Source organism: Choloepus didactylus, chromosome 1, assembly GCF_015220235.1.
Source record: "Choloepus didactylus isolate mChoDid1 chromosome 1, mChoDid1.pri, whole genome shotgun sequence".
Taxonomy (NCBI): Eukaryota; Metazoa; Chordata; class Mammalia; order Pilosa; family Megalonychidae; genus Choloepus; species Choloepus didactylus.
In genome coordinates, this window is record NC_051307.1 from 87980909 (window position 1) to 88007509 (window position 26601).

The 26601-nt window shown below is 36.9% G+C and overlaps 1 protein-coding gene across 2 annotated transcripts in view; it reads right to left on the reverse strand.

Moving 5' to 3' along the window:
• POLQ (DNA polymerase theta) overlaps positions 1-26601 on the reverse strand; it is a 162512-nt gene that overhangs the window by 118692 nt on the left and 17219 nt on the right. For both annotated transcript variants that reach the window (XM_037836477.1, XM_037836487.1), the window contains exons 7-9: positions 25656-25803; positions 4027-4173; positions 2541-2753 (exon numbers count right to left, since the gene is read on the reverse strand). In XM_037836477.1, coding sequence (XP_037692405.1) covers positions 2541-2753; positions 4027-4173; positions 25656-25803 — 508 coding nt within the window. The remainder of the gene's footprint in view (positions 1-2540; positions 2754-4026; positions 4174-25655; positions 25804-26601) is intronic.

Consider the following 26601-nt stretch of genomic DNA (forward strand, 5'->3'; position numbering starts at 1 on the left):
TCCCCTTTCTGAACTTTGAATTAACCATTATTATTGTATAATTAATTGAAAACTGTAATGTGAAACACAAATACAAACTAATTATATATGACAATATAAAAATATATATATATATATATATACACACACACACACAAAATCACCCAGCAAATGGATCAAACAGCATTAACATTAAAGTAAAAAGTCACCTTTGATTGTTTAAAGGTCTTCCAAGCTTTGATGCTTCAACTGAATTCACTATCCTTTTTCAGGAGGGACAAAATTTGTGAAAATGCCCAAACAAATGTCAATTCATATGTGCAGATTTCTGCTCCAACCTATTTGCAGGAGGTTTCATTCATATCATAATAGGGAAGTTCAATCAAAGCACTCATTGCTAACTGTTGAATTTGTAAATCACTATTTTGGCACAAAGCACCAGGTAATCTACAGAAAGACTATAAAATGTCATCTAAATAAAACAACATGAGCTGTGCAGGAAATATTAAGAACATCTTTTATAAAATGCTGAAAAGTTGCAAAGGTGCTACACAATCCAATCCAAAAATCATGACCAACTATTTGAAATCTTCATAGTGGATATGAAACACTATATTTGTACATTCCCCAGCTGCTTAGTTTTTCTGAGCATGTTATAGGCCAGGTGCAATCCTGAAACGGAGCATTACTCAAAGTCAAAAGCTCAGAAGTCTCTAAGACCTAAGAAATGAAGTTGTTATGGTATATTTTACTTTTGTTTGAAAGTTACCTGATTTAAGGCTTGATAGTTAGCCCAGGGTTCCAACTTTCCAATTTTCTTCCCCAGAGAAAGATGAATAAAAGCTAAGACTGTAGCAAGGCAAATAAAACCTAATAAAAACTTCTACATTACCTCAAAATACCTTCTGGCCCTAAGAGAATATCTGTATAAAATGAACTTACACTCCACTACAGAGTTACGAGTCTACAGAGAAACTGGAGTTAGGGAAGGGCCGGGAATGACAGATAGGAATGGGAAAGGATATCTTAGTCTCCGTCCCTCTCTCTCACCCTTTTCAAACATATAAATGAAGTCTGCGTATTTTATAGTCAAAGTAAGAGGCAGAGACAGAATAAACTTCTTTGAAATCTACTAAAGAGGAAACCCAACAAATGAGAAGATTTTTAATCACCAATTTTTTTTTTGAACTAAAGAAGGTTGACCAATGGCTTGTCAGGGGTTGTAAGTCACTTGTTATTGAGGCTGAGACTGATGTTTCTCCCCCAAGAGCTATTCTCTCAACTTTAGCCACCCAGCTAAAGGTTATATTCCCCAGCCTCCCTTGCTGTAGGGGAATGTAGTTATGTAACTAAATTCTGGCTTCCTGTTGGCTGAAATGCAGATGTTATGACAGGGGCTGGAATAGCCATCTTATGCAATAGGATAGAAGCCATATTGCTGACAATGGAAAAGCAGCAAAATAGAAGACTAAGTTCCTGACACATTGCAGCCACTACATCAGTCCCGGATTGCTTACACCTGTACTGTTTTAAAAGAAACAAATCAGCTTCTACCTTGTTTAAGCAACACTTATGTTGGCTTTTGTTATAGCAGTGAATTTACATCCTAACTAATTTAGACACCAATAAATTATTTGGGGCCTTCATCAGACAAGTAATTAAAAGTCTAAAAAGTCTCAAAGTCACTTCTTCAGTATTCTTTTATGCCCAGAATATCCCATCTATTTTCCCATTAAGACTTTCTCTTTTCTCCAGGACTTCTAATTTCTCCTCAGTAGCCAAAGAACTGTTCTAGTTGCTTTTTTTTTGACATATCTAGTATTATTTTGGAGACAATAAATTATGCCTTAGAGAAAGAAAAAGTGACAGGGAATGTTATACACATGGTTCTTTAATATTAGAAGGCTCACAACAATTTAATCACACCAAGAAAGAAACGGTTGGTTGGGAATGATATTTGTTGCTGTCTTAATATTTAATTCAATCAAACCTCTCATCATTGCTTAAGGCAAAACTTTTTTTTAATTGTTAGTAATATTAGCAATACCTGTTGGTATAAGAAAATGAAAATGTGTTTTTAGAGCTAGCACCTTCAAGAAAGTATATGAAGTTCCTACACTCAAAATGTGAGAGTGCTTTCCAGCTTTCAGTATCCCTATGTGATTTTTCTCTCAGACCAGGCCACCTAAGCTGAACTAATATCCATAAAAATTATTCCTTTCATTATTACTGAAGAGTAGAATATACTTGGAAATTAAAAATTGTCTTCTAGTTAAAGTGGTAAGAAACCATTTTGATTAACAAAATACTGAATTATTTCACTAAACACATAATTAACACAAAAGAAAAGCTTAATTCTACATTAGCAGAAAATCAATAGTTGATATCTAAAAATTGTAACTTTTACCCATTATAAATACTAAATGAATCCAAAAGGATAATATTTGTGCATTGGATAATAAATACAACATGACAAGAAACAGGTTGCCAGGAGCTGATCAAATTTCAAGCAGACCAACACTGCCCTTCAGCAATGCTATTACAATTAAATTCACACTCACCTATTGTGTCTACTCCTTTCCTCCCAGCACGACCAACCATCTGCTTGTAAGTAAGAATATCTAGAGGTCGACCACTGAAAATAGGAGTCCGAATAATCACACGACGTGCAGGTAAATTTACCCCAGATGAAAGAGTAGAAGTCGCTGCCAAGACCCGAATGAAGCCTTGACGGAAGGCTCCTTCAATAATATCTCTCTCCTCAAAAGTAAGACCTAGGAAAAAAGGAGGTTCTAATGACATATATTTATTTATGAAAATATTATACTTATCACTTACAAAGGATCTGAGTGTTCGCTACAAGAACCTAAAGATTTTTTTTTCAATCCATTATTACGACTGTAAAGAAAGAAGTCATCACAGTTTAATGATTGAAGAATATAATTTGCTTTGGATGGATTATATGGTACGTGAATATCTCAATAAAATTTGCAGTTAAAAAAAAGAATATAATCTGCCACTCCAGTGTTCTCTGTCTCAATTTCTAGACCAGAGGTTAGCAAACATTTTCTGTTAAGGGCCAAATAGTAAATATTTTAGAATTTGTGGGCCAGTCTGTCATAACTACTCAATTCTGCCTTGTTACATGTAAGTGGCCACAAACAAATGGGCATGATTGTGGTCCAATAAAACAATTACAAAATAGATGGTGGGCTGGATTTGACCATCAGGCCCATCTGCCGACTCCTGTTCTAGACAATGAACTCCTTAAAGGTAGGGACGTGCTTTATTCATCATGTCATCTTCAGGGCCTATCCAACACAGTGGTAGGGCACATTTTTGGCATAAATAAAAACGTCTGATGAATAATCACAAGAGTAAATGAAAAACAGCATATAAAATATGTATTAATCTGGCTTATTTTTAATTTTATTAAATTAGAAGGAGGGCTCTAATTTGTAAGTTAAGTGGGAGGTTCACAGGCGTTTATTTTCTTAGTACACATCATAAGTTATATACAAGTAAATATTCTTTATATGTATATAAAAACTTATATGTATATAAAAAATTTTTAAATAATTGAAAGGGTTAAATTCTTAATCTTAGAAAATATACAGTCTTAATCATATCCTTAGCACACATCTCCACGGACAGACCATTCTCTGCAAGAATTTCTTTAATTTGATTTTAATATATCTGTGAGATATTTCAATATCCCTTAATAAAAGGAGACACTCAGAGTGACATAAAATTAGTAGCAAGTACTACCCTAAATTTCAATGAAACAAAGCATAAAAAGGTAACAATTTTAGAATTCATTTCCCCAATAGTTCAAAAAAGCCTATATCTAGTAATTTATATACTATAAAGATAAGTAAACAAAAACATGTTTGTTTTACTCTCGATTAATCTTAGTCAACTTCTTAAAATGAAATCTAAAGGTATTAAACATGGTTAACAAAAAATTACATGCACACAAACATAAAAATGAGAAAATCATGAGGTTTTTAAGAGAATGCTTAATAACAGGTTGTAAATATGGAATACCTGCATGATGAAATGCTACTCCCCATGGTACAGTTTTTTGTAATACACAGTCCAGTCCTGAAGGCAAACGTTTTAACTGATTCATCACTTCCAGTAGGCCCTTTTGGTCCAGAATCACTGGTAGAATTTCATATGGTTTAACCAATCCTGTTACAAAATAATTACCAAGAGTGTTCACCTCTGGCTGAGCCTCTTTAGGTGCTATCTGCCTAAGTCATGATAAAGCCAAACAATAGGGCAATGGTTCTGAAACTGCTGCATATTATAATCACCTGGAGATCTTTAAAAAATACTGATGCTTGCTGCCCCTTTCCCCCATCTCCTACCTTCTTATGTAATTGGTACGGAGTACAAGCTGGGTATAAAGAATTTTAAAAGCTCCCCAGGTACTTCTGTGCAGTGAAGTTTGGGAAACACTGTGAAGTTTGTACTAGAGTATGCATCAAGCTAAGAAGAAGGAATCAAGTGAGCTCAGTTGTAAGAAGAGGGCTATAATAGTATGCCAAGCCCTAATCAACAGTAGCCCCAAAACACCTAGGTACCTATCTGAGATTTTATAAAAGTTTCACTCACTAAGTTTATTTTTCAGAAACTTAAATCCTCCAGTGCTTCTATGCCAGAAAAGTCCCCAAACCCAGAGGCAACAGCCTCTTCAAGAACATCAACCAGATGCAGCCCCCTTCCCCATAATGTCGACACCCCTTTTCTATATGAACAAGTTAGGGTGGTCACTGCCTAGACATTCCTAAAGATCAAGAAAGTGATTAAAAGAGAGGAAGGGGTAGCAACAGGTAAGATAGGATTTAACAAAGGATTACAAATATTGAATCTTTATACAAAAACTTTTTTAAATGCTAGGGTATTAGAATAGCTAGAAGGAAATAACTGAAATGAAGGGAACTGTAACCCATAACATACTTTGAAATTTGCTCTATAGCTACTCATTAAAATGTACTTTGAAAGTTATCACCTTTCTGCATATATGTTATATTTCACAATAAGGAAATAACAAACTGGAACTGTAACCCGTAACATTCTTTGAAATTTACTACCTACTTGTTAAACTGTACTTTGAAAGTTATCACTTTTATATATTTCCCAATAAAAAAATATAAAAAAAAAAAAAAAAAACCAAAAGAGGGCTACAGATTTAACACTCAGAGTCTACAAATCAAATAGATCCTTGCTCAAAGTGTGTCCCACCAACAAGCAGCATCAGCATCACCTAGGACCTTGTTAGAAATACAGAATCTCAAGACCCAACCCAGACAAATGGAATCAGAATCTTTTTTTATATAATCCAAGTGATTCATACATACTTTATGTTTGAGTAGCATTGAAACAGACTATTAACTCCTTGAGGACAAGTATAGTATATATTTCTTGATGTATATATGCAGCACTTAACCCAACATCTGTACATATTAACTCTCTTCAATATATGTATTTTTATTTGATTTTGGTTTATTTAAGGGGGGAAGAATCCATCAGCCTTTCATTAATCACCATAAAGAAGACCTCCCCAATATACTTTATTGTGATGTCTCTTCATCAGAAAGTAGCTAAACCAAACAAACTTTATGAGTTAATAAATAAAGCTTAGTATTAAGAGAATTTTGAGAAATGTAGTAGGAGAAACTTTGGACAACCACAGGAAACTGATTTTCTGTTCAAAGTATGAAATAGACATACTGTCTATACAAGTCACCTAGTCAAAGGATGGCTAAACTAGTAATACTGTGATCTCTAGGTAGTAGAGATAGTCCACCCAACTGCTCAAAGACAAGGAGTTAGAAAGAGGTCCAGCTCAGCCTAAGCCATAAGTAGGCACTGACAAACTAAAATCAAACAAACAAAAACAACCTGCCAGGAAGTTCAGCCTGGTTCCAAGATAAAACTAGAGACTGACAGAATGAGTAGGCCCCAGGCTATACTCAGTTACTTTATACCCAGAAACAAAGAATTTCTAAGAATGACTTAATAGTTCAAAACAATTATATATCACATGTAGGAAAAATGTTCATACTCCTTAGTCTCATATCAAAGTCTTCTAAAATCTGGCTACTTGTTTCCCATTTTTCCTCAAAATCCTTAAGCAGAATGATTTCCTCAATATATTCCAAACATACCTTCTTCATTTCCTTCTCTTGACCTTTGCCCGTGTAGTTCCATTGGGCCAGAATCCCCTCCCCTTACTAATCCAAACCCTATTCACAAAGCCCAGTTCTGTGTGACAATTACCTTAGACCAGGATTATTTTTTTTTATTATTATTTTCTTTAAATCTTCATTTTATTGAGATATACACGCATACCACACAGTCATACAAAACAAATCGTACATTCGATTGTTCACAGTACCATTACATAGTTACACATTCATCACCTAAATCAATCCCTGACTCCTTCATTACCACACACACTAAAATAACAAGAATAATAATTAAAGTGAAAAAGAACAATTGAAGTAAAAAAGAACACTGGGTGCCTTTGTCTGTCTGTTGTTTGTTTCCTTACCCCATTTTTCTACTCATCCATCCATAAACTAGACAAAGGGGAGTGTGGTCTTTTTGGCTTTCCCAATCCAATTGTCACCCCTCATAAGGTACATCTTTATATAATCACCTTCAAGATTCATGGGTTCTGGGTTGTAGTTTGATAGTTTCAGGTATCTACCACTAGCTACCCCAATTCCTTAGAACCTAAAAAGGGTTGTCTAAATTGTGCGTAAGAGTGCCCACCAGAGTGACCTCTCGGCTCCTTTTGGAATCTCTCTGCCACTGAAGCTTATTTCATTTCCTTTCACATCCCACTTTTGGTCAAGAAGATGTTCTCCATCCCACGATGCCAGGTCTACATTCCTCCCTGGGTGTCATATCCCATGTTCCCAGGAAGATTCACTTCCCTGGGTGTCTGATCCCACATAGAGGGGAGGGCAGTGATTTCACCTTTCAAGTTGGCTTAGGTAGAGAGAAAGGGCCACATCTGAGCAACAAAGAGGCATTCGGGAGGAGGCTCTTAGGCACAATTACAGGGAGGCCTAGCCTCTCCTTTGCAGCAACAGTCTTCCCAAGGGTAAATTCTGTAGTAGAGGGCTCAACCCATCCAACCACCAGTCCCCTATGTCTGTGGTCATGTTAGCAACCATCGAGGTGGGGTAGGCCAATACCCCTGCATTCTTCACAGGCTCCTCAAGGGGGCTCTACATATTCTTTTCCCTTGTTTTTTTTTTTTTAACTTTTTATTTTTTTAAAAACAACTGTATGAAAAATAAAAAAATAACAAAAAAATAATTTAAAAAATACAATAAAAGAACATTTCAAAAAGACCATAAAAAGGGAGTAACAAAAAGACAACTAACCTAAGATACCTACTTTACTTCCAACATGTTCCTACTCCACCCCAAGAAAGTTACCTAATATAGCAACATTTCTGTGAACTTCTTCCTACTATACCCACCAGAAATTAACAGACCATAGTCATTCCTGGGCATTCCCAGAACGTTAAATTTACCCATGATAGCTTATCTGTTCTTCTTGAATTATTGTTCCCCCCTCCTTAATTGTTCTCTATTGCTAGTTCCCCTACATTCTACATTATAAACCATTTGTTTTACATTTTTCAAAGTTCACATTAGTGGTAGCATATAGTATTTCTCTTTCTGTGCCTGGCTTATTTTGCTCAGCATTATGTCTTCAAGGTTCATCCATGTTGTCATATGTTTCACAACATCGTTCCTCCTTACTGCCGTGCAGTATTCCATCGTGTGTCTACACCACATTTTATCTATCCACTCATCTCTTGAAGGACATTTGGGTTGTTTCCATCTCTTGGCAATTGTGAATAATGCTGCTATGAACATTGGCGTACAGATATCTGTTCGTGTCACTGCTTTCCGATCTTCCAAGTATATACCGAGAAGTGCAATCGCTGGGTTGAATGGTAACTCTATATCTAGTTTTCTAAGGAACTGCCAGACTGACTTCCAGAGTAGCTGAACCATTATACAGTTCCACCAACAATGAATAAGAGTTCCAATTTCTCCACATCCCCTCCAGCATTTGTAGTCTCCTGTTTGTTTAATGGCAGCCATTCTAATTGGTGTGAGATGGTATCTCATTGTGGTCTTAATTTGCATCTCTCTAATAGCTAGTGAAGCTGAACATTTTTTCATGTGCTTCTTGGCCATTTGTATTCCCTCTTCAGAGAACTGTCTTCGTAATTTTTGCCCATTTTATAATTGAGCTGTCTGTACTATTGTCATTGAGTTGTAGGATTTCTTTATATATGCAAGATATCAGTCTTTTGTCAGATACATGGTTTCCAAAAATTTTTTCCCATTGAGTTGGCTGCCTCCTTACCTTTTTGAGAAATTCCTTTGAGGTACAGAAACTTCTAAGCTTGAGGAGTTCCCTTTTATCTATTTTTTCTTTTGTTCCTTGTGCTTTGGGTGTAAAGTCTAGGAAGTGTCTGCCTAATACAAGGTCTTGAAGATGTTTTCCTACATTATCTTATATGAGTTTTATGGTACTTTCTTTTACATTGAGATCTTTGGTCCATTTTGAGTTAATTTTTCTGTAGGCTGTGAGGTAGGGGTCCTCTTTCATTCTTTTGGATATGGATATCCAACTCTCCCAGCCCCATTTGTTGAAAAGACCATTATGGCCCAGGTCAGTGACTTTGGGGGCCTTATCAAAGATCAGTCGGCCATAGATCTGGGGGTCTATCTCCAAATTCTCAATTTGATTCCATTGATCTGTATGTCTATCTTTGTGCCAGTACCATGCTGATTTGACAAATGTGGCTTTATAATAAGCTTCAAAGTCAGGGAGTGTAAGTCCTCCCACTTCGTTTTTCTTTTTTAGAGTGTCTTTAGCAATTCGAGGCATCATCCCTTTCCAAATAAATTTGATAACTAGCTTTTCCAAGTCTGCAAAGTAGGTTGTTGGAATTTTGATTGGGATTGCATTGAATCTGTAGATTAGTTTGGGTAGAATTGACATCTCAATGACATTTAGCCTTCCTATCCATGAACATGGAATATTTTTCCATCTTTTAAGGTCCCCTTCTATTTCTTTTAGTAGAGTTATATAGTTTTCTTTGTATAGGTCTTTTACATCTTTGGTTAAGTTTATTCATAGGTACTTGATTTTTTTAGTTGCTATTGAAAACGGTATCTTTTTCTTGAGTGTCTCTTCAGTTTGTTCATTTCTAGAATATAGAAACATTACTGACTTATATGCATTAATCTTGTATCCCGCTACTTTAATAAATTTGTTTATTAGCTCTAGTAGCTGTATCGTCAATTTCTCAGGTTTTCCAGATATAAGATCATATCATCTGCAAACAATGACAGTTTTACTTCTTCTTTTCCAATTTGGATGCCTTTTATTTCTTTGTCTTGCCGGATTGCCCTGGCTAGCACTTCCAGCACAATGTTGAATAACAGTGGTGACAGCAGGCATCCTTGTCTTGTTCCTGATCTTAGAGGGAAGGCTTTCAGTCTCTCACCATTGAGTACTAGGCTGGCTGTGGGTTTTTCATATATGCTCTTTATCATGTTGAGGAAGTTTCCTTCAATTCCTACCTTTTGAAGTGTTTTTATCAAAAACGGATGTTGGATTTTGTCAAATGCTTTTTCAGCATCTATTGACATGATCAATTGATTTTTCCCTTTCGAATTGTTAATGTGTTGTAATACATTGATTGATTTTTTCTTATGTTGAACCATTCTTGCATGCCTCGAATGAACCTCACTTGGTCATGGTGTATGATTTTTTTAATGTGTCTTTGGATTCGATTTGCAAGTATTTTGCTGAGGATTTTTGCGTCTATATTCATTAGGGAGATTGGCCGGTAGTTTTCCTTTTTTGTAGCATCTTTGCCTGGTTTTGGTATTAGATTGATGTTAGCTTCATAAAATGAGTTAGGTAGTGTTCCATTTTCTTCAATGTTTTGAAAGAGTTTGAGTAAGATTGGTGTCAGTTCTTTCTGGAAAGTTTGGTAGAATTCCCCTGTGAAGCCATCTGGCCCTGGGCATTTATTTGTGGGAAGATTTTTGATGACTGATTGGATCTCTTTGCTTGTGATGGGTTGGCTGAGGTCTTCTATTTCTTCTCTGGTCAGTCTAGGTTCTTCATATACTTCCAGGAAATTGTCCATTTCCTCTACATTATCCAGTTTGTTGCCATACAGTTGTTCATAGTATCCTCTTACAATTTTTTTAATTTCTTCGGGATGTCACCTTTTTCATTCATTATTTTGTTTATATGCGTCTTCTCTCTTTTTGATTTTCTCAGTCTAGCTAGGGGTTTGTCAATCTTGTTGATCTTCTCAAAGAACCAACTTTTGGTGATATTTATCCTCTCTATTGTTTTTTGTTCTCTATGTGATTCAAGAAATGCCTTCACGGTTTTAACGTTGAATGTAAATGGATTAAACTTCCCAATTAAAAGATACAGATTTGCAGAATGGATTAAAAAAAATGAACCATCAATATGTTGCATACAAGAGACTCATCTTAGACACAGGGACACAAAGAAACTGAAAGTGAAAGGATGGAAAAAAATATTTCATGCAAGCTACAGCCAAAAGAAAGCAGGTGTAGCAATATTAATCTCAGATAAAATAGACTTCAAATGCAGGGATGTTTTGAGACAAAGAAGGCCACTACACACTAATAAAAGGGGCACTTCAGCAAGAAGAAATAACAATCGTAAATGTCTATGCACCCAATCAAGGTGCCACAAAATACATGAGAGAAACACTGGCAAAACTAAAGGAAGCAATTGATGTTTCCACAATAATTGTGGGAGACTTCAACACATCACTCTCTCCTATAGATAGATCAACCAGACAGAAGACCAATAAGGAAATTGAAAACCTAAACAATCTGATAAATGAATTAGATTTAACAGACATATACAGGACATTACATCCCAAATCACCAGGATACACATACTTTTCTAGTGCTCATGGAAATTTCTCCAGAATAGATCATATGCTGGGACATAAAACAAGCCTCAATAAATTTAAAAAGATTGAAATTATTCAAAGCACATTCTCTGACCACAATGGAATACAATTAGAAGTCAATAACCATCAGAGACTTAGAAAATTCACAAATACCTGGAGGTTAAACAACACACTCCTAAACAATCAGTGGGTTAAAGAAGAAATAGCAAGAGAAATTGCTAAATATATAGAGACGAATGAAAATGAGAACACAACATACCAAAACCTATGGGATGCAGCAAAAGCAGTGCTAAGGGGGAAATTTATAGCACTAAACGCATATATTAAAAAGGAAGAAAGAGCCAAAATCAAAGAACTAATGGATCAACTGAAGAAGCTACAAAATGAACAGCAAACCAATCCTAAACCAAGTAGAAGAAAAGAAATAACAAGGATTAAAGCAGAAATAAATGACATAGAGAACAAAAAAATAGAGAGGATAAATATCACCAAAAGTTGGTTCTTTGAGAAGATCAACAAGATTGACAAGCCCCTAGCTAGACTGACAAAATTAAAAAGAGAGAAGACCCATATAAACAAAATAATGAATGAAAAAGGTGACATAACTGCAGATCCTGAAGAAATTAAAAAAATTATAAGAGGATATTATGAACAACTGTATGGCAACAAAATGGATAATGTAGAAGAAATGGACAATTTCCTGGAAACATATGAACAACCGAGACTGACCAGAGAAGAAACAGAAGACCTCAGCCAACCCATCACAAGCAAAGAGATCCAATCAGTCATCAAAAATCTTCCCACAAATAAATGCCCAGGGCCAGATGGCTTCACAGGGGAATTCTACCAAACTTTCCAGAAAGAACTGACACCAATCTTACTCAAACTCTTTCAAAACATTGAAGAAAATGGAACACTACCTAACTCATTTTATGACGCTAACATCAATCTAATACCAAAACCAGGCAAAGATGCTACAAAAAAGGAAAACTACCGGCCAATCTCCCTAATGAATATAGACGCAAAAATCCTCAGCAAAATACTTGCAAATCGAATCCAAAGACACATTAAAAAAATCATACACCATGACCAAGTGAGGTTCATTCCAGGCATGCAAGGATGGTTCAACATAAGAAAAACAATCAATGTATTACAACACATTAAAAACTCGAAAGGGAAAAATCAATTGATCATCTCAATAGATGCTGAAAAAGCATTTGACAAAATCCAACATCCATTTTTGATAAAAACACTTCAAAAGGTAGGAATTGAAGGAAACTTCCTCAACATGATAAAGAGCATATATGAAAAACCCACAGCCAGCCTAGTACTCAATGGTGAGAGACTGAAAGCCTTCCCTCTAAGATCAGGAACAAGACAAGGATGCCTGCTGTCACCACTGTTATTCAGCATTGTGCTGGAAGTGCTAGCCAGGGCAATCCGGCAAGACAAAGAAATAAAAGGCATCCAAATTGGAAAAGAAGAAGTAAAACTGTCATTGTTTGCAGATGATATGATCTTATATCTAGAAAACCCTGAGAAATCGACGATACACCTACTAGAGCTAATAAACAAATTTAGCAAAGTAGAGGGATACAAGATTAATGCACATAAGTCAGTAATGTTTCTATATTCTAGAAATGAACAAACTGAAGAGACACTCAAGAAAAAGATACCATTTTCAATAGCAACTAAAAAAATCAAGTACCTAGGAATAAACTTAACCAAAGATGTAAAAGACCTATACAAAGAAAACTACATAACTCTACTAAAAGAAATAGAAGGGGACCTTAAAAGATGGAAAAATATTCCATGTTCATGGATAGGAAGGCTAAATGTCATTAAGATGTCAATTCTACCCAAACTCATCTACAGATTCAATGCAATCCCAATCAAAATTCCAACAACCTACTTTGCAGACTTGGAAAAGCTAGTTATCAAATTTATTTGGAAAGGGAAGATGCCTCGAATTGCTAAAGACACTCTAAAAAAGAAAAACGAAGTGGGAGGACTTACACTCCCTGACTTTGAAGCTTATTATAAAGCCACAGTTGCCAAAACAGCATGGTACTGGCACAAAGATAGACACATAGATCAATGGAATCGAATTGAGAATTCAGAGATAGACCCTCAGATCTATGGCCGACTGATCTTTGAAAAGGCCCCCAAAGTCACTGAACTGAGCCATAATGGTCTTTTCAACAAATGGGGCTGGGAGAGTTGGATATCTATATGCAAAAGAATGAAAGAGGACCCCTACCTCACCCCCTACACAAAAATTAACTCAAAATGGACCAAAGATCTCAATATAAAAGAAAGTACCATAAAACTCCTAGAAGATAATGTAGGAAAACATCTTCAAGACCTTGTATTAGGCGGCCACTTCCTAGACTTTACACCCAAAGCACAAGCAACAAAAGAGAATATAGACAAATGGGAACTCCTCAAGCTTAGAAGTTTCTGCACCTCAAAGGAATTTCTCAAAAAGGTAAAGAGGCAGCCAACTCAATGGGAAAAAATTTTTGGAAACCATGTATCTGACAAAAGACTGATATCTTGCATACACAAAGAAATCCTACAACTCAATGACAATAGCACAGACAGCCCAATTATAAAATGGGCAAAAGATATGAAAAGACAGTTCTCTGAAGAGGAAATACAAATGGCCAAGAAACACATGAAAAAATGTTCAGCTTCACTAGCTATTAGAGAGATGCAAATTAAGACCACAATGAGATACCATCTAACACCAGTTAGAATGGCTGCCATTAAACAAACAGGAAACTACAAATGCTGGAGGGGATGTGGAGAAATTGGAACTCTTATTCATTGTTGGTGGGACTGTATAATGGTTCAGCCACTCTGGAAGTCAGTCTGGCAGTTCCTTAGAAAACTAGATATAGAGCTACCATTCGATCCAGCGATTGCACTTCTCGGTATATACCCGGAAGATCGGAAAGCAGTGACACGAACAGATATCTGCACGCCAATGTTCATAGCAGCATTATTCACGATTGCCAAGAGATGGAAACAACCCAAATGTCCTTCAACAGATGAGTGGATAAATAAAATGTGGTATATACACACGATGGAATACTACACGGCAGTAAGAAGGAACGATCTGGTGAAACATATGACAACATGGATGAACCTTGAAGACATAATGCTGAGCGAAATAAGCCAGGCACAAAAAGAGAAATATTATATGCTACCACTAATGTGAACTTTGAGAAATGTAAAACAAATGGTTTATAATGTAGAATGTAGGAGAACTAGCAGTAGAGAGCAATTAAGGAAGGGGGAACAATAATCCAAGAAGAACAGATAAGCTATTTAACGCTCTGGGGATGCCCAGAAATGACTATGGTCTGTTAATTTCTGATGGATATAGTAGGAACAAGTTCACAGAAATGTTGCTATATTATGTAACTTTCTTGGGGTAAAGTAGGAACATGTTGGAAGTTAAGCAGTTATCTTAGGTTAGTTGTCTTTTTCTTACCCCCTTGTTATGGTCTCTTTGAAATGTTCTTTTATTGTATGTTTGTTTTCTTTTTAACTTTTTTTTTCATACAGTTGATTTAAAAAAGAAGGGAAAGTTAAAAAAAAAAAAAGAAAAAAAAGAAAAACAAGGAAAAAAAAAAAAAGATGTAGTGCCCCCTAGAGGAGCCTGTGGAGAATGCAGGGGTATTCGCCTACCCCACCTCCATGGTTGCTAACATGACCACAGACATAGGGGACTGGTGGTTTGATGGGTTGAGCCCTCTACCATAAGTTTTACCCTTGGGAAGACGGTTGCTGCAAAGGTTGTGCCTAAGAGTCTCCTCCTGAATGCCTCTTTGTTGCTCAGATGTGGCCCTCTCTCTCTGGCTAAGCCAACTTGAAAGGTGAAATCACTGCCCTTCCCCCTACGTGGGATCAGACACCCAGGGGAGTGAATCTCCCTGGCAGCGTGGAATATGACTCCCGGGGAGGAATGTAGACCCGGCAGCGTGGGACGGAGAACATCTTCTTGACCAAAAGGGGGATGTGAAAGGAAATGAAATAAGCTTCAGTGGCAGAGAGATTCCAAAATGAGCCGAGAGATCACTCTGGTGGGCACTCTTACGCACACTTTAGACAACCCTTTTTAGGTTCTAAAGAATTGGGGTAGCTGGTGGTGGATACCTGAAACTATCAAACTACAATCCAGAACCCATGAATCTCGAAGACAGTTGTATAAAAATGTAGCTTATGAGGGGTGACAGTGGGATTGGGAAAGCCATAAGGACCAAACTCCACTTTGTCTAGTTTATGGATGGATGTGTAGAAAAGTAGGGGAAGGAAACAAACAGACAAAGGTACCCAGTGTTCTTTTTTACTTCAATTGCTCTTTTTCACTCTAATTATTATTCTTGTTATTTTTGTGTATGTGCTAATGAAGGTGTCAGGGATTGATTTAGGTGATGAATGTACAACTATGTAATGGTACTGTAAACAATCGAAAGTACAATTTGTTTTGTATGACTGTGTGGTATGTGAATATATCTCAATAAAATGATGATAAAAAAAATAGGTTCAATGTAGTTATTTTAGGTTATCTGGTTTTTCTTATGCCTTTGTTTGATTACGGTTTGTTAATTTTCTTGGAGTGTGGTAGGAACATGTTGGAAGCTATGTAGTTATTATAGATTATTTATTTTTCTTATTCCTTTGTTTTGTTAGGGTTTGTTAATTTTCTTGGGGTTTGGTAGGAACATGTTGGAAGCAATGTAGTTATTTTAGGTTGTTTTTCTTATTCCTTTCTTTTGTTTTCTTTGTTATTTTAGGCTATCCAGTTTTTCTTATGCCTTTGATCACGGTTTGATAATTTTCGAAGTTCTCTTAGATTATTTGTTTTTCTTATTCCATTGTTTGGTTATGGGTTGTCAATTTTCTTGGGGTATGGTAGGAAGACGTTGGAAGCAAAGTAGTTATTTTAGGTTACTTGTTTTTCTTAATCTTTTGTTTTGTTTGAAATGCTGTGTTTTTTGTTGTTTGTTTAATTTCTCGATAAAGTATAAAAAAATTTTTGAGGACCCATATAAGGTTGCCAATGTTTTATTTTGCTAAGGAAAGACAATTTAAATTTAAAAAAAAAACAATAACTATCACCTACAACCTCTTCATTTCAAAAGAAATTTTAATATCAAAATGTTAGGAGGGACAATTTCACAATTTTAACTTCAGGTTTATGAAAAACATGCTCCCTTGTCAATAATTTCTAGTGAGCACTTCATCATAAACCATGTCCCCCAACAAACGGCATGTTCAGGCCCCAAATTCTGGTCCTATGGGTATGAACCCATTTGTAAACAGGATCTTTGAAGATTATTAGTTAAGGGTGCCTAAACTGAATGGGGGAGGGGGGGAGGCTTAATCCAATATAACAAAGGAAAATTGAACACAGAAGAGAAGCCATGGGAAGTACCAAGAAGCCAGAAGTCAGAGGAGAAAGGAGAAGACACTGTTATGTGCAATACCATATGACAAGAAAAGCCAGGAATCCCAAGGACTGCCAACTAACCAGAAGATACCAAGCAAACCTTCTAGCCTCTGAAACTGTGAGCCAATAAATTCCTGTTATTAAGCCAAACATTGTACGATATTTGTTTAACAGCTGACAAATGAAAATAATCAGCTCCAGTCCAAAAACCAGCATTTGGAAACCACTTCTGTAAATCAAGATAACAGAACTAAAGGAAAATGATGATGATTATGGTTATTAAGGAATAAGGTGTCATGGTACAGAAACTACCAATTAAGAGGGAACTAGAAGAGATATTATAATATTGGACCAGGGTTGAGCCTATATAAACATCAATACATGTTTACCTGTTAAAGCTAGACTTGCGATACTCATCACCTGTCCCCATGATGCCACAACGTGTAATGGAGTCATAAAACATTCTAATCTTCGGTTACTAGAACTAGTCTCTGTCTCCCTAAATTTACCTTGGACTCCAAGGGACCAAAGGCTAGTGAAAGTGGTAAGGAAACAGTGCTTGCCCTAAAACAGTAAAAATATATACTAATAGTTACAGTCATACAAAGAATCATTACTAGGCAGGGACAAATTCCTGATAAACGTAACTAATTGGAAGAACCTCAAAAACATTAAGCTGACTGAAAAAAGTCAGACACAAGAGAGTACATACTGCATGACTTCATTTATATGAAATTCTTAGAAAAGGCACAATTAATCTAGAGTGACAGAAAGCAGACTAGTGGTTGCTAGGACTAAGGACAGAAGGAGATTAATTGCATAAGAGCAGAAGAGAACATTTGGGATGATGAAAATGTTCTATATCTTGATTATAGCAGTAGTTAAACAAGTATATATATATATATCTGTTAAAACTCATCAAATTTTACACTTAAAATAACACACTTTATTGTCTGTAAATTATACCTCAAGAAAGCTTTAAAATACTTATGTGTATATATACATATACAGTTAGCCCTTCCGCATCGCAGGAGTTAGGGGCACAGCCCTCCCATGATCTGGAATATCCACTTAAATTTTTTTTTTTTCTGAGGGTTTCAGTAAGCTCTCTAGCTACCGCTTGATCAGCAGATGCTGCCTCTCCTGTTACTTCTACAATGTGTAGCTAAACATTTTTTTTTTAATTTTCAAACCAAAGGTGAGGCAAGATGGCAGCATAGGGAGGTGTGGAATTTAGTTTGTCCCCTAGAGCAACTAGTCAATAGCCAGAAATAACTAGAAAATACTCTGGAACAAATGTTTGGGGAACACTCATGACTGAACACACATCATACACCAGTCTGCAATGGATGGAATGGCTGAAATCGCACCATACAACTGGAAATTTGATACAGTTGCATGCTCCTCCTCAGACCTAGGCCTGTATGGTCTGGGAAAATCTGATTGGGTAATCAAGGAAACTAGATGCCTAGACAACAAAAAATTACTATTCACATAAGGAAAAACAAAGATATGGCCCACTCAAAGGAACAAACTTACACTTCAAGTGAGACATGGAAGTTGAAACAATTAAAGATGTTCAAACAAATCTTCTAAATAAAATGAACGAGCTGAAGGAACACGTGACAAAAGACATGAAGGATATAAAGACACTGGATGACCAGAAAGACGAATTCATAAGCTTGAAAAAGCAAACAGCAGAACTTACGGGAATGAAAGGCAAAACAGAAGAGATGAAAAGCACAATGGAGACATACAACAGCAGATTTGAAGAGAAAGAAGAAAGGATTCATGAACTAGATGATAGGACACTGGAAATCCTATACACAAAGAACAGATAAGGAAATGAACAGAAAAATATGGGCAGGGTCTCAGGGAACTATCAAACAACATGAAGTGCATGAATATATGTGTCATGGGTGTCCCAGGAAGAAAAGGGGAAAGGGGGGCAGAAAGAGTAATGGAGGAAATAATCACTGAAAATTTCCCATCTCTTATGAAAGATATAAAATTACAGGTCCAAGAAGCGCAGCATATCCCAAACAGAAAAGATCCAAATAGACCTACTCCAAGATGCTTAATAATCAGATTATCAAATGTCAAGACAATGAAGAGAATTCTGAAAGCAGCAAGAGAAAAGCGATCCATCACATACAGGGAAGCTCAATAAGACTATGTGCAGATTTCTCATTGGAAACAATGGAGGTGAGAAGGCAAGTGGTATAATTAAGATACTGAAAGAGAAAACTTCCAACCATGAATTCTATATCCAGCAAAACTGTCCTTCAAAAATGAGGGGGAATTTAAAATATCTTCAGACAGACAGACACTGAGAGAGTTTGTAAACAAGATATCTGCTCTACAAGAAATACTAAAGGGAACACTACAGGCAGACAGGAAAAGCAAGGAAAGAGAGGTTTGGAGATGAGTGTAGAAATGAAGACTGTAGAAATGAAGACTATCAGTAAGAGTAGAAAGAGAGAGAGAAAAATAAAAATAAAAAATTTGACATATAAAATTCAAAAGACAAAATGGTAGACAGTATACATTACTTTGAGTGAAATTAGCCAGAAACAAAAGGACAAATACTGTATGGTCTCACTAATGTGAACTAACATTGATGAGCAAACTCTGAGACTTCAAGTTGAGAACACAGGTTATCAGGAGACAGACAGAGGTTAGAGACCAGGCATTTGATGCTGAAGGAGTACAGAAAGTTCAACAGGATTGATTGTATAGATCAAGAAATGGATAGCACATTACTGCGTAATGGTAGCACAATACTGTAAGTACTCTGAACACAGATGAGTGTGAGTACAGTTGAAAGAGGAAGGCAAGGGGCATGTATGACGCCAGAAGGAAAAACAGAAGATAAATACTAGGATTGTATAACTTAGCAAAACCTAGAGTGGTCGGTGATGGTGATTAAATGTACAAAAATAATGTTTTTATATGAGGGAGAACAAATGAACGTCAACACTGCAAGTTGTTGAAAACTGGATGGTACAGGGGAAAAAATACAATCAATGCAAACTAGAGTCTATAGTTAACAGTAGCATTGTAAGATGCTTCCATTTATTGCAACAAAGGTAATATACCAAAGCTAAATGTCTTTAAGAGGGGGATATCAGGGAGTAGTATGGGATTCTTGCTGGTGGTGGTGGTATTCTCTGACCTTTTCACTGTATTTTATTTTTATTTTCCTTCCATCTTTTCATTTTTACTCATTTTTTTCTCCTCTTTCTTTGCAGAAGAAATGGAAGTATCCTCATACAGATTGTGGCAGTGGATGCATAACTAAGTGATTACACCGGTAATCACTGATTGTTTACTTAGGATGGATTGTGTGGTATGTGAATAAAACTATTTAAAAAATATAAAAATGAAAAAAAAAAAATTCAAACCATCCTTTGCTGGCCTGAAATCCATAGTAGACCCTTCACCTTCATTTTCCTTTAGGGAATCATATAAGGACTTAGCCTTTTCTCCTATGACACCAGAGTATACTGGAATGCCTTTTTAATAACAATCCCCCACACAAAAGAATGTTGCATTTTCTACAAAAAAGAGATGTGGATCTCATGGTTTATGCAAATATTTTGTAGTTGTTGGTGTAGCTGCAGCAATGGCTTTATGGATTTCCTTCTCTTTTTTCTGAATATGCCTTATCACCATTAACACCATAATGGCAGACAACTGCAGCAGCGGTTTTCCCTAGCTGACCAGTGATATATCGAAACTGCAATGCGGAAAGTCAGGATGTGGAAGGGGTAACTGAGTGTATGTACACACACATGTAATTTTTTCTAGAGGCACATATTCCTTTGGTAATCTGAAGAAAGTTATGGGCCCTTTCCCCAGAAAAATGTATATACAGGGAGAACCTAAGATGGCGGCTAGGAGAGACAGAGCAACAAAACAACTCTGTGAAAAATACTAGATAAAAGGCAGAAAGTGACCCAGAACACCAGTGTCAGCAATGCACCAGGTGGACAAGGTCTGCTAAATCCACAGGGACCATGCACTTGGTGAAACAGGAGTCTGCATTCTGAAACGAGTAAGCCTGCTGAATATCCGGCACCCATGCTGCAGTGTGGGGAAACCGTGGGTTGGTGTTTGGAAGCAGACTAGTTCTTTTTTAAAAAACCCAAAAACAGCTGCAGATACAACAGCAAGAAACACACAGTGAAGCGCAGCAGGAACAGGCTGAGCGAACACCTCAATATCTGGTGTGGAAAATAGCCATTCATGCACCCACTGATAATAGTCTCGGAGTGAGGAAGGCAGCAGTGAGCCAAAAGGGGAAAACAATCACACCTCTTGCAGCCATCTTCCCAGCGGGCTGGGAACACTCCTGCCCGGAGCCAGCACCACAACCCAGAGCCGTGCCAAAATACCCAGTGTGACAGGAGGTGTTTCCAGCAACACATACACACGCCACAATATCAGGCGTGGACAATAGCCTTTCACGCACCCACAGCTAATTGTCCTGGAGCTGGGAAGGCAGAGCTGTGCGAAAAGGGGGAAATTAACACGCCCCACATGGCCATCCTTACAGCAGGATGGAAACACACCTACACTGCCCAGCGGCCCACAACTTCCCTTGAGGGATGGCATGCACTTGTGATGCAGCACAACCTTCCCTCAGCAGAGGCCCTAGAAGGGCACGGCTTGGAAGAGGGACCTGCTCGGAAATCCCAGGGACCATACACCAATACCAAGGACTTGGGGGTCAGCGGCAGAGACAATCTGGGGCGAGACTGAACCGAAGGTTTAGACTCTTGCAACAGCCTTAAATCTCCAGGAACACTTGGGTGGTATAATTATTAAAGCTCCCCTCCCACCCTAACCGCTGAGACACACGCCCCACATTCAGGGCAGACAGCACGATCAACACACCCAAACCTGTTGCACCAGTTGGACCCCACAAGAATCAAATCCCCATACACCACAAAGACAAAGTTGGTGAGAACTGCCTTGAGGGGAATAGGTGACTCGCGGATGCCACCTGCTGGTTAGTTAGAGAAAGTGTATGCCACCAAGCTGTAGATCTGACATATTAGAGATTAGTCTTTGAATAATCCCACATATCCTAAAAGAACCCTATCAAGTAAAGCAAATGCCAAGAGCCCAAAAATAACAGAAAATTTCAAAGCATATGGAAAAACCAGACAATATGCGTAACCCAAACCCAAAGGCCCAAATCAAGAGATCAGAGGAGAGACAGTACTTGGAGCAATTAATCAAAGAACTAAAGACAGACAATGAGAGCATGGCACAGGATATCAATGACATGAAGAAGACCCTAGAAGAGCATAAAGAAGAAATTGCAAGAGTAAATAAAAAAATAGATGATCTTACGGAACTAAAAGAAACTGTTGACTAAATTAAAAAGATTCTGGATACTGATAGTACAAAACTAGAGGAAGTTGAATGACTCAGTGACCTTGAGAACCACAGAATGGAAAATGAAAGAACAAAAGAAAGAATGGGGAAAAAATCGAAAAAATTGAAATGGATCTCAGGGATATGATAGATACAATAAAACGTCCAAACTTAAGACTCATTGGTGTCCCAGAAGGGGAAGAGAAGGGTAAAGGTCTAGAAAGAGTATTCAAAGAAAATGTTGGGGAAAAATTCCCAAACCTTCTACACAATATAAATACACAGAGCATAAATGCCCAGCGAACTACAAATAGAATAAATCCAAATAAACCCACTCCAAGACATATTCTGATCAGACTGTCAAATACTGAAGAGAAGGAGCAAGTTCTGAAAGCAGCAAGAGAAAGCAATTCACCACATACAAAGGAAACAACGTAAGACTAAGTAGTGACTACTCAGAGGCCACCATGGAGGCGAGAAGGCAGTGGCATGGCATATTTAAAATTCTGAGAGAGAAAAAATTCCAACCAAGAATACTTTGTCCAGCAAAACTCTCCTTCAAATTTGAGGGAGAGCTTAAATTTTTCACAGACAAACAAATGCTGAGAGATTTTGCTAATAAAAGACTTACCCTACTTCAGATACTAAAGGGAGCCCTACCAACAGAGAAAAAAATAAAGGAGAGAGGGATTATGTAGAAAGGTTCAGTACTAAAGAGATTCAACACTGGTTCATTAAAGGACAATAAGAGAGGGAAAAAATATATCTGATAAACATAAACCAAAGGATAAGATGGCTGATTCAAGAAATGCCTTCACAGTAATAACGATGAATGTAAATGGATTAAACTCCCCAATTAAAAGATATAAATTGGCAGAATCCATCAAAAAATATGAACCATCAATATGTTGCATACAAGAGACTCATCTTAGACACAGGGACACAAAGAAATTGAAAGTGAAAGGATGGGAAAAACTATTTCATGCAAGCTACAGCCAAAAGAAAGCAGGAGTAGCAATATTAATCTCAGATAAAATAGACTTTAAATGCAAGGATGTTATGAGAGACAAAGAAGGCCACTATATACTAATAAAAGGGGCAATTCAACAAGAAGAAATAACAATTACAAATGTTTATGCACCCAATCATGGTGCCACAAAATACATGTGACAAACACTGGCAAAACTAAAGGATTCAATGGATGTTTCCATAATAATTGTGGGAGACTTCCACATATCACTCTCTCCTATAGATAGATCAACCAGACAGATGACCAATAAGGAAACTGAAAACCTAAACAATTGGATAAATGAATTTGATTTAATAGACATATATAGATCATTACATCCCAAATCACCAGGATACACATTCTTCTCTAGTGATCACAGAACTTTCTCCAGAATAGACCATATGCTGGGACCTAAAATAAGCCTCAAGAAATTTTAAAAAGAATTGAAATTATTCAAAGCACATTCTCTGACCACAATGGAACACAATTAGAAGTCAATACCCATCAGAGACATAGAAAATTCACAAGCACCTGAAGGTTAAACAACACACTCCTAAAATAAATGATTTATAATGTAGAATGTAGGGGAACTAGCGACAGAGAGCAATTAATGAAGGCGGAATGATAACCCCATAAGAACAGATAAGCTATTGTGTGTAAATTTAAGATTCTGGGAATGCCCAGGAATGACTACGCTTTGTTAATTTCTGATGGGTATGGTAGGAACAAGTTCACAGAAATGTTGCTATATTACGTTATTTTCTCGGGGTAGAGTAGGAACATGTTGGAACTAAAGTAGTCATTTTAAGTTAGTTGTCTTTTTCTTACTCCCTTGTTATGGTTTGTTTGAAATGTTTTTTTATTGTATATCTTTTTAAAAAGAATTTTTTATATATATATATAGTTAATTTTAAGAAAAGGGTAGTTAATTAGAAAAAAGGGAAAGAACAGTGAGGGAAGTGTGCAGAGCCCCCTTGAGGGGCTGGTGGAGAGTGCAAGGCTGTTGGGCTTCCCTACCTCAATGGTTGCTGACGTGCTCACAGACATAGGGGACTGGTGGTTTGATGGACTGAGCCCTCTACTACCAGACTTGTCCTTGGCTAGACTGTTGCTACAAAGGAGAGGCTAGGCCTCCCTACAATTGTGCCTAAGTGCCTCCTCCTGAACACCTCTTGCTTGGTCAGATGTGGCCCTCTCTCTCTAGCTAAGCCAACTTGGCAGATGAAATCACTGCCCTCCCCGCTACATGGGATTTGACACCCAGGGGAGTAAATCTCCCTGGCAACGTGGAATATGACTCCCAGGGAGGAATCTAGATCCAGCATCGTGGGATGGGGAACATCTTCTTGACCAAAAGGGGGATGTGAAAGGAAATGAAATAAACTTCAGTGGCTGAGAGATTCCAAAAGGAGCCAAGAGGCCACTCTGGTGGGCACTCTTACACACAATATAGACAACCCTTTTTAGGTTCTAATGAATTGGAATAGCTAGCAGTGAATACCTGAAACTATCAAACTACAACCCAGAACTCATTAATCTTGTAGACGACTGTATAAAAATGTAGCTTATGAGGAGTGACAATGTGACTGGGAAAGCCATATGGATCACACTCCCCTTTGTCCAGTTTATGGATGGATGAGTAGAAAAATGGGGGAAGGAAAAAAAAACAAAAACACCCAGTGTTCTTTTTTACTTTAATTGTTCTTTTTCAATTTAATTTCTATTCTTAATCATTCTGTATGTGTGGTAATGAAAATTTCAAAAATTAATTTTGGTGATGAATGCACAACTATATAATGGTACTGTAAACAACTGAATGTACGCTTTGTTTTGTATGACTGCGTGGTATGTGAATATATCTCAATAAAAATGAATTTTTAAAAAATGTATATACAAGAAGTTTTGCATACTACAATTCAGGGTCCTCAAGACTATCCTCTGAAAACCTATAGATCCCAGATGAAGAACATTACTATATATCTTTATAAACCCAATATTCTAAAAATCTGAAACTGATTACACTGAGAGTATATATACATTGTCTACAAAGATAATGATAGCTGGATAAGTAGAAAAAATACTCAATATAATTCTTTGGGTGGAAAATGCTTAGTATACTCTTCAGTAGTAAAAAAAACAAAAAAAGTTTATTATAATCACTTCACTCAAGCAGCCTTGAGTTATTTTAAGCATAAAAAGCCCTTGTTAAAATAACTCACTGTTGATCTATTCTCAACAACAAAAATACTTCCTCCCTGTTCCCAGGAGCTTTCCCAGCATTATGTGCAGGAGAATGCAAGGAATATCACCATATAGTCTGATAGCCAGTGCCTTCTTGAAAAATAAGCCTGAATGAGGACAGGACTTCAAGATAACAGGAAATATGACCAAACAGCTTTCTCTTCTATTTTCTTCCCTTCTGCTTTCTTCTGGATCCCAGCCATTTCTTTGTCTGTTTGGGGTTATAAAAGCCCAAACCACTCTTCTCACTCTGAACTGGTATTGGAAAGTTTTTTTTTTACCTCCAGTTCCTTGTTGATGCATCTTCAATAAACTCACCTTCTCACCAAAGCAAAAACTTATTCCTCTATTTAATATGGGATCAGGTGGGCCTGACTATTTAGGACTGTGTTTTCTGATAGTAACAATAACAAGGAGAGGATTAGTTACAAACACATAGCTTTGTAAAGTAGTGCCCAGTGGACAAGGAAGCACTGAAGAAACAGATAAGATAATCGCTAACATTACCTTCAAGCAAAAGTACTAAAGTATGTAGGCTTTTGTCTCCATCTTTAACTCACCCTCAGTTCGATGATGTAGATTGTAAAACTCATGGGCAATGGTATCTGCCAGCTTCTCACACCATTTCTTTGATGGACAGAAAAGCAATACTGAATGGCCATCACAAACAGTCTCATAACATAAGCTAACAACATGGTCATCATCTCCCTAAAAAAGAAAGAGAAATATCCACTCTAGTAGAACTTGCGAAATATTTTCACAGTAGTTAAAAGTCATCCATTAAAAAAAAAAAAAAACCTCATTCATTTTGTGTCTTGGGGAAGAATTTTTCTACCCAAAGGCAAAATAAAAATCAATTACCAAGTCACTAGCAAAACAAATAAAGAAAAACAAAAAAAGAATAAGGAAAAAGAAATTAATCTCCTTATGATGTAAGATGGAAAGGAAATGTTTTCTGTTCATTCAATTAGCATTTATTGAGCTCCGACCCTCAGGCAATATGGGATACAACAGCAAGCAAAAGAAAGTCAAGGCCCTTCCTATCTTCAAGGGGTTTATAATCTCAAGGGAGACACTGAAGTACTCAACAAATATAAAATACAATCAAAAGCTGTACTACAAAAGACAGTTTTATGATATTTTTAGGCCTCATATGAAGGGAAATTGAAAGAAAAATCTAAAAAAGGTTTCCCTGAAAAAATGATGACAACTGAAACGTGAAGGAAGAGAGACATTATCTCAGTGAAAGGTAAATAAGTGACAGGGGGCACATTTCAGGCAGAATGAACTGCTTGTGTACAGGTCCTATTGTAACCAAGAAGTTAGAATTTAACAAAACATTATGATTACTGAATCAATACATAGATATTTTTTTACTTTCTAGTGTGTTAGAATAGCCAAAGTGAAATATCTGAAAATACTGAACTGTAATCCAGCTACCTTGAACTTTGATAATGATTGTATAACTAGATAGCCTTTAACCTGTGATTGTAAAAACCTTGTGAC